The following is a 9,286-nucleotide window of genomic DNA, read 5'->3' as shown; positions in this document are numbered from 1 at the left end:
GTCATGTACACTAATATTTAATCCTCGTGTTTATAAGGGTGATCTAACTCACCGCTCACAGCTGCCTCATGTCAGCTGCCACTGAGCACCTGAGCCTCAGCAATCAGAGGTTTGAGATGTTGTGATGTGTTAGAGAAGTATGTGACAAGTATCTGATGTTTGAAGAACATCTGATGTTTGTTTCTGTAGGACATCAGACATGTATTCCTCCTTAAATTCAGGGATGATGTTTTTTTATTTTGTTTTAATATTATTTTTCTGATGAACTTGGTTTTGCATTTTCTTGAAGAGAGCAGCACATGACAGTCAAAGGACATTTGAATGAATGTTGCATGTGTAATGTTATTATTTTAAAGTTTCAGGATAGATAGATAGAGATAGATAGATAGATAGATAGGAACTTTATTAATCCCTTGGGAAGGTTCCCTCAGGAAATTCAGATTCCAGCAGCAGGTAACACCAAAGGATAGAACAGCACACATATACAAAGAATAAAATAAAAACACAAGTTATATACAAATAATATACTGTACACAGTAGCAGCAATAGACATTTCTAAATAAAATATACCGGTACAGATTTGTAATAAACTAGCAGCAGTAAGGATAGGGTAGAACCAAGAACTTGCTGAATGTTTTATATGAGCTTGTTTGTCATTGTGCTTTTTTTTTTAATAGATATGTGACCTAACTTCACAGAGACATTTTAAAAGAAAATTTACTAAGACACATCAGTGGTGATAGTGGTAAAAGTAATAACAGGGAAAAATGTAACGGAAAATGTGACTCCCAGTTTTTGAACATCAGAATCAGAATCAGAGAATCAGCAGGGACATTGTTCATCAAAACATAGTAAATGGACTTGAGCTTGTATTGCGTTTTTCTAGTATTAACTACAACCTTCATGCACGCTGCAGACGAAGCAACTCAGGGTTAAGTGTCTTGCCCAAGGACACATCTGACATGTAGCTGCAGGAGCTGGGGATCGAACCCCTGACTCACTCTACCACTGTTCCACAGCAGCCCCCATGCTCACTACATACACAATAATGCATATTCATTTTGGACGTCGTTTGACTGATATATTCTGTCAGCTCAGCAGTTCTATAACTGGCAGGTTTAAGAAATAGATTTTTTTCTGTGTGGCTCTGACTGGAAACACACATGTTCGTTCCTTCTATAGGTGCAGCTACATATGGTTCAGTAAAGAACCACTGAGGTCGTAAACCCCCGTCACCGCTGCTCCTGCTGTGTGTGTGTGTAGGTGTGTGTAGGTGTGTGTGCTCTCACGTGCAGCTGGTTTGATTAAGTTAGAAAGAGATGTTTCAATATAGAGAGACTTTGGACTGAGGTTTGAATATAAAAGTATACTCTCAGATTAATATTTTCTGTCCAGGAAACATTTTCCACAAACTTTAAAAAGTAAAGTGAGTCTTGATCTCCTACTTCTTTGAAGAGACGGACAATAAAAACAAATGACTGATGGTTCTAACCTGAACTCTACACCCTGCCATCTTCTTTATGCCCCTCTTTCTTATTTTTCTTCCATCCTTTAGTTGCTGTGTTGGCATCTGGCTTGAAGTAGCTCCAGTTTAAGTCACGTGGTCGGGTTTCAGGATGAACATGATGCGTTCATGTGCTCTTGGTGACTACAATTTCAAAATGCAAGCTATGTAATTCTCTGATGTAGCCTGGTGACTTTATGATGACTAATGGGAAAAAATACCAAACGCGTATTCAAAGTCTTAATTAGGTAACATACTTGTTTGGATATTAAGCCCAAATGATATTGTTAATTCAAGTTTTAGGATTTATAAGCCTCCCCACCTTTTTAACAGAGATTTTAATCTTGAAACTCAAGGTAAGCAATTTGTTTTATTATTATTTTTGTATCCTATAGCTGGGTCTACATGTAGAAAAATCCTACATTAGGTTTAATTAAGATTAAAGTAAAATGTTATACACTTGCAGTTCTCGTTCATCGTGCAGATTTCGACTTTTCGTACAACACTTGAAGGCAACTAACCATGAACGCAGCAGTCTATGGTCCAGAGCCAAGTAACGGAGACCAATAGAAAACACTTTTTGTTGTGTAAATCATCATTTAAGTCATTCCTCGCCGTCACACTCCCATGAACACAACATGCCCTCTCCTCTCATTGGATATCTTCTCTGAAGTAACTTCTGACTGAAGCCTGTGTTGCGGTTTTAAAACATCCACAGGACAGAAGTTTCCAGTCTCAACTCCCCCTCCGTCCCATCTGGTAAGTTTGAATGACTTGCACGATTGAAGGAACATATATGTGTAATAATAATTAAATTAAGAAGTCTTCTTGATTCTGTGAAAAATGCGTTTCAATGTATTCAGCGAGAAAAAAGATATTAAACGTTCTGTGCAGACTGTATGAAGTTGTCGACAGCAGGCTTGACACGCTTGTCTGAAAGTTGCGCGTTCTAAAGGAGACAAATGGATGTGATGTACATTCATATATTCAAACAGTATCTGATGTTCTCTGTCAGTGTTTTTTTTTTTTTTTCAGTTTTCTTACATTGTCATGATTGTTAGGACACAGTGTTCTTTGAAAGTTTTGGTACCCATCATGTTCACTTATATAAGAGACACTCCCCCTCCTCAAACCGGGTTAGAAATCGATGCTTAATTTCGTGTTGAAGACAAGTTTAAACATTCTGGATCACTTTAAATTCATGTTATTGTTTTTCATGGAAAGGTCACGCCTTCAGAGGATATCAAGCAGGTCTTAACTTTGCTTCAAACTCACCAAATGTAGCCGCTTTTAATGACCAAATTCTGACCGAAAACCATGCAACTTACAAATCCTGTAATCACAGGGAGGGAAGAGCAGATCATTTTATAAGATTATTGGTATTTTCTGCCTCATGCAGATTTTTTTTTGCCAAAGGAACAGAATTTGCTGACTTGTATTATCCCACCCAGAAAGATCTTTTGATTTCAGCGGACATGTCAAAGAAAGGGTTTCACAATCAGATCGTACTCTTTCAGTTTGCACAAAGGAAATGTTTTGTGTAATTTTGCTTCATATCACTTTCTTTACTTATTTTGTTCCTATTGAATTTTAAAATTTGATCCCTGTTTATTGTTGATTATTATTTTCAGGACGACCGGCATTGCTTGGAAGCTTGGAGAGAGGTGAAGAGGATGGAGTCAGACATTGTGGACGTACATCCAGTGACATGACCAAATCACTCTAAGGTGCGTTGCTCTCTAAGCAACTCTTTTCCCTGTAGAATGCCTGATCAACTTGTTTTAAGGGATTATGTGCAATGCATCAGACAGGAAGAATGAAATCTCTCCATCCATTTCTGCAGAGAACCCTGCAAACCCAAAATGTTTCCAACTTCTATTTTCAAGTCCGGACTCTTTTCTGAAGAGCACTCCTGCAGCGTCCTCTAAACCGATGTTTTCTTGTTCAGTGACTAACTCGGTTAATTTTCTAGAAGCTGCTGAAGAAGATGGTGACAGTACGGAGGCTCCTTCATGTGAAGGGAGATGTGTTGTGCACCATGCTGCTGCTTGTGCTGTTCTGTCTGCTGCTCTACACCCGCCAGGTAAGGATGAAACCAATCAAACCTAAATAGAGAGTGGAAGATCCAGACTCTTGTGAAATATTGAAGTAAGACTAAATCATTCCTTCCCCATATTCTATCAAACCTTCCCCATGTTTTCAGGTCATACTCTCCTCTGGGTGGGACAGACCTGAGTGGAAGCTGGAGATCCATGGCTCTACCAGCTCAAGCAGGAACCTGCTGGGTGCCAGCGGGGCCAAAATCAGCCAGGAGTCTCCAGAGGTATGACCTCATCTGATTAACAATATGAATGTGTCTGCATGTTTGCATAGAATCAAACCATCTTTGTTTTAAGTATAAGGTTTTTCAGATATAATGAAATGTGTCACTTATAATGACAAATATAAAGCAATTGTGTACAAAACATCACCATTGCTGATGCTTTGTCTGAGTCTTATCAGTCTTAGCAGGGAGCAGTGAGCCAAGCTTTGAACACTAGCTGTACAGTACACACCTCGCACCAGAGGACAGATGTAGCTTGTTACATAAACCACTAGTAGAGAATTTGGAAGCTAGAGACAGATATCGTCCCTTAGATATGTGCAGATAGAATTGGATAATAAGTGTGGTAAACCCTTAAGTTGAGTGAAAAAAATAATAAGCACTTAACTTGAAATGAGCAGGTTAATAACAGTTTATCTTAAACCTGACTTTATGAAATAATAATGTGTATGATGTATAATCTATCATAATCCTGTTTTATCAAATGCAAATGTAATCTTCATTTGTATAGCTCCAATTCATAAAAAATGTTATCTCAAGACACTTTACAAAAGAGCAGGTTAAAGACCTAACTCTTACCCCTGTAGCTTTATTAAAGTAATGGTTTGGCATTATTGGAAAAACATTTATATTTCAAAAGGACTATAGATAAAATCTTACCTCAGAAATATCATTGTAGGTTAGCACAGTTCTCAGCTCTGAATTATTGACTGTTATTCTCTAGTGTGATGTTCTTGCATCCATTCTTAATGTTGGTAGGATAAAGCTCACATCTTCTGTAAGTAGTGGATGCTGTTTTGGCTCATTGAGAGACAGCATTTAGTGTAAATAACAAGCAGTATGAAGGATCTGAACAGTATGTGTTGTATGAATGAGTATACTGCATATGCAGAGTGCATCACTGTATGTACACACTAAGTCTTATTTATGTTAGCAGATGGTCTGTTGGCTGATTCACAGATGGTCCAACACATTTTATAATGAGCCATGAAGAGATTAAGTATAAACAAACATTATAGTTCTATTTCAGTGTCCTGGAAGCTTTATCAATATCATGTTTTTAGAAATGTCATCTGTCTTTTGCCTCATTTAATTTCTCCTAATCAGCAGTTCCCGTCCAGTCCATCAGAGCCAGGGCTTCCTGCCTGTAAGCCCCAATCAAAGTCCAAACCGCCGCAGCCAAAGTCCAAACCTCAGGTCAAATCCAAGGGGAAATCCAAGTCTCGACGAAAAAATGTCGCTCCGACTAAGGCCGCTCGAAAGCCCCTGCCCACACTGCCACCATTTGACTTTGCGAGCTATCTGAGAGAAAAGGACAACAGAGACTTCAATCTGCTCATCGACCAGCCAGAGAAATGTGTCATCAGAGGAGCCGAGCAGGAAGAAGAAGGAGGAGGACAAGGAGCAAGTGATAAGTCCACTGCTCCCTACATGCTGATCGCAGTGAAATCTGTCGCTGCAGATTTTGAGAAACGTCAGGTAAACTAGGTCAAGTTGTCTGTGCAACAAAATGATGTCAAATTCCTTATTAATCAACACATATATTCAATTTTTTTAAAAATTTTTTTAGAAAGGATATGAATCAAACTGACACATGGAATTTGTCACTTTCATTCACATGCTACCAGAGAATTACAAGCCTAAGCCATTAACTGTTTTAAAGCTACATTTTCTTTGGACGACAGCGTAACACTGGCTGTGACCAGCAGCTGTGTCCAGTGGAAAAAGTTTTTATAAACCCACCTTAACCCTCAGGCATCAGTTTAATTTACTACCCTCTTAAGTCACTAAGGACAAAAATGTCCATGCCAAGAAAACTGCCAATTTAAATTCCTGATAATTATTCAATATTTTTTGAAGCAGGGCGGAAGTTGTTTAAGAGATTTATGCAGAAAAAAGTAGAAAAAAATATCAATCTGTTCTTTTTTTTATATTAGTTTTTGTAAAGTGGACATTTTGGCCCTCCAATGTCCAAACAGGGAACTACATTTTAAATCTGATGCTACACAAAAACTAACAATGCATCAAAGTCAATATTTTGGATAATCTTTGACATATCCAAGACTGATTTAAAAAAATAAATCCCCCAGCCTCCAAATATTTATTATATGGAAAATAACTCATTTTTGTGTTTTCTTCTTAAATAACAACAGTGACATCAAGTAATCAAACTGGCATTTAAAGGGTTAACCCTTTAAGCCAGAATCGTGTAATCGAACAAAAATATCAATCTGTTTTATTTTTATATCAGTTTTTTTGGAAGTGGACATTTTTGTCCTTAGTGACTTCAGAGGGTAGTAAACATGTTTCACAGTGTTCTATTGATCTATTAAAAAAAAATTAAATGTGCATTCCAAAATGTGTCAAGAGAGACTTTCTTACAAAAAATGGTGCCATATGCTCTAACACAGACAAAATGATGGACAGATGAAGAGGAAACATTTGACCAAATGGACAAAAATGTCCAAAGTGATACATGAGGGTTAAACTCCTTTCCAAACTAGAGCAAATAAGACAGTGAAAATTGTACTTACTGCCCTCTAGTGGCCAAGAAATTAAATGATCCAGGTGTAATATATATTCACCTAATCAGTGTTTTGATAAAAAAAAAATCTCCTCTCTACACTTCATAATTCTTAGGTGGTCCGTCGCACCTGGGGTAGAGAGGGACTTTTCCAAAACGGTGTGTCCATCCGTACTGTTTTCCTGCTGGGGGTTCCCAAGAACCGGACCGCTCTGCCTCTGTGGGACCGGCTCTTGACCTACGAGAGTCAAACCTTCAGGGATATCCTGCTGTGGGATTTTGACGACACCTTCTTTAACCTGACGCTGAAGGAGACACATTTTCTGAAATGGATCAACAGCAGCTGTCCTCAAGTCAAGTCAGTGCTGTTCAAAACTAAATCAGGAGGTTTTTTTTTAATATTGAGTCTTTTTATTCCTCATCTGAAACCAAATATTTGTGTCTTTTCTCACTCAGGTTCATCTTCAAAGGTGATGCCGACGTGTATGTTAACATTGAGAATATACTGGAGATGCTGCAAGGTCAAAAGCCTGAAGAAGATCTGTTTGTCGGGGATATCATCGTCAATGCTAAGCCGATCCGCCGGCGCAGTTCAAAGTACTTTGTACCGGAGTTTGTCTATGGAGGAGGTTTGTACCCAAGCTACGCTGGAGGAGGAGGGTTTGTCATGTCAGGACACACAGCTCTAAAACTGAGCTCTTCCTGTCAGAAGGTAAGCTGGGACACTTTTAATACTTCACAATGTGTGCTTAAGATTCTTTGATTGAGGATTTTCTTTTTTTTTCACTAATAGGTGGAGCTGTTCCCCATAGACGATGTCTTTCTGGGGATGTGCCTCCAGCTGATCGGCGTCATTCCATCACGCCACCAAGGCTTCAGGACCTTTGGAATCCCCAGACCATCTGCGGCGCCCCACCTCCAGACGTTTGACCCCTGTTTTTACAGGGAGCTCATGGTCGTTCACAGCCTCAGCGTTCCTCAGATCTGGCTCATGTGGAACCTCCTGCACGACCCCAACCTGAGCTGCCACAACAGGACCAGCCCGACGTCCTGGCCTTTCAAGTGGAAAGGAAAGGGAGGAGAAGCAGAGGTACAAGAGACGGATTACGGCGAGAAGCAGGTGTTTGTCACGCATTAGAGACTCTCTGCAGGGATCTGCACGAGCTCTAGTGAGTATAAAACAATTATGAAGCAGGATCCACGGCTTACTTGAAAGGCTTGTGATGTGTTCAGGCGCACAGACGAGTCACATGAGACTTTATCTGAGCGGATCATCTTTGAGGAAATGAATTGGCAGAGGCCACATGCGCGCCAGATTTTCAGGGAGGAAACCTAACGAGAACTTTTCAGATGGTGTGTGTGTGAACAAGCACACAGCAGGTCTTTGATTTGCAAAGATTATTGTGTGATGATTTACCTCTCACTGGGATCTTGAATGTGAACCTTCAGAATGTATTGTGCTCTAATTGTTTACACAGAGACTCAGTAAAAAGGGACATACTGAAATGTGGTTAACTGGTTTAACTCCATCCATGCATGAATGTCATCATGTGGTTGTAACTCTTTTCATCCACTAATTTGTTTTTTCTCACTGTGTTGTTTTTCGTCATCTATTTGTGTATTGATAATATTTTATTTTCTCTGTTCTTTTCTTTTTTTTCTTAAATTGTTGTCAGTTGTCATGTTCTTCATTTGTTTTCTATTGGGACCCCCCTTGAAAACCAGATGGTACATCTCAAGGGGTTTATTCAAATTAATAAACTCTTCCTCAGAAGGTATCTGTGTGTGTGTGTGTGTGTGTGTGTGAGACCACGTTGTTCAGTGGACCGTACGGACAGCAACGACCGGTAAAAGCCTTTTTGTACTGAACGAGTGGAAAGACTGCAGGGACATTCTGTCCTCATCGTGAATCACTTGTCCCTCGCCGGATTAAAGGCACAAATGGACTGTCGTATTGTCTGTTCCCTGGAGGAACACTGAAAGAAGTCTAAATGGAAACCAGCCGCACAGTGGGAACCAGCCGGGACCACAGCGCACGCACGCACGCACGCGCGCGCACGCACACACACACACACACACACACACAACATCTGCTGGATGTTTGTGGAAGAGCCTGGTATACGAGGTGTCAGGCATGTGTGATTTCATGTGAACACTTCAGCTTTCATTACATGATTTGACTTGTTTTGAATTATCACGTGTTGTCTGAAAGTCCTGTTGTCTCTTTTGTTCAATGAAAAAAAAAAATGGAAGGTTGTTTGCTACAGTCAAAAACATTTATATACAACTCTCTTTTCAACACTAAAATAGTGTCCCAGTTCTGAACAGATGTAAACGACTGTGCCTGCAAACAGCCACACAGCGTGCTTCACTAACAAGGTCTCAAAGTATAACCCACGCGGATGGTTTGATTAAACTTAATCAATCTGTGCAAAGAACACATTAGTCCTGCTGTGGAGGAGCAAAACACATCACATTGTCTCAGCTTTGGCTCCAAGGTCATCCAAAGGTATTTATTGGCACATTAGTAGTCCAGGAAACAACATGATGTCTGAGTTGTTTCACTAAGTAAAGGAAGATGTTGCACATTGAGTTAAGGGTCTGCACACAAGAGTCTATACCATAAATGTAACAAGTATGTGAATGTGTGTAGATGAGCGTTTCAGCTCCAGGGTACAGGGTTGATTAATAAAAGCTACACAAAGGGAAATCCTGAATATTAATAATATAGCATAATATAATATGTTATGTTAATAACATAACATATTATTTGACATAATAAGTCAAATATATATAAAAATAAACAGTTGAGTAATAACTTCCTATAGGAAGTTATTACAGTCAAACTCCCTCTGGATTTGTTGTTCTCAGCTCTGTGTCCACGAGTGGGACGGCACTTCCATTAGCTTGTTAATGTTTCACTCAGAGTTTGAAA

The 9,286-nt window shown here is 39.4% G+C and overlaps 1 protein-coding gene across 3 annotated transcripts; it reads left to right on the top strand.

Moving 5' to 3' along the window:
- Nucleotides 1-3,089: 3,089 nt before the first annotated feature.
- b3gnt9 (UDP-GlcNAc:betaGal beta-1,3-N-acetylglucosaminyltransferase 9) lies at nucleotides 3,090-8,542 on the top strand. 3 transcript variants are annotated; one of them, XM_061036914.1, is made up of 7 exons: nucleotides 3,090-3,231; nucleotides 3,477-3,587; nucleotides 3,708-3,827; nucleotides 4,938-5,306; nucleotides 6,468-6,709; nucleotides 6,808-7,063; nucleotides 7,145-8,542. In XM_061036914.1, the coding sequence occupies exons 2-7, from the start codon at nucleotides 3,492-3,494 to the stop codon at nucleotides 7,487-7,489; spliced, it is 1,428 nt and encodes a 475-aa protein (XP_060892897.1). In that variant the 5' UTR covers nucleotides 3,090-3,231; nucleotides 3,477-3,491; the 3' UTR covers nucleotides 7,490-8,542. The 3 variants fall into 3 exon arrangements, with proteins under 3 accessions (XP_060892897.1, XP_060892894.1, XP_060892896.1); XM_061036911.1 differs by having other exon boundaries at nucleotides 4,935-5,306; XM_061036913.1 differs by having other exon boundaries at nucleotides 3,128-3,231; nucleotides 3,480-3,587; nucleotides 4,935-5,306.
- The last annotated feature ends 744 nt before the right edge of the window (nucleotides 8,543-9,286 follow it).

This window comes from Labrus mixtus, chromosome 4, assembly GCF_963584025.1.
Source record: "Labrus mixtus chromosome 4, fLabMix1.1, whole genome shotgun sequence".
Classification (NCBI taxonomy): domain Eukaryota; kingdom Metazoa; phylum Chordata; class Actinopteri; order Labriformes; family Labridae; genus Labrus; species Labrus mixtus.
This window is presented reverse-complemented; position numbering and strand designations above follow the sequence as displayed.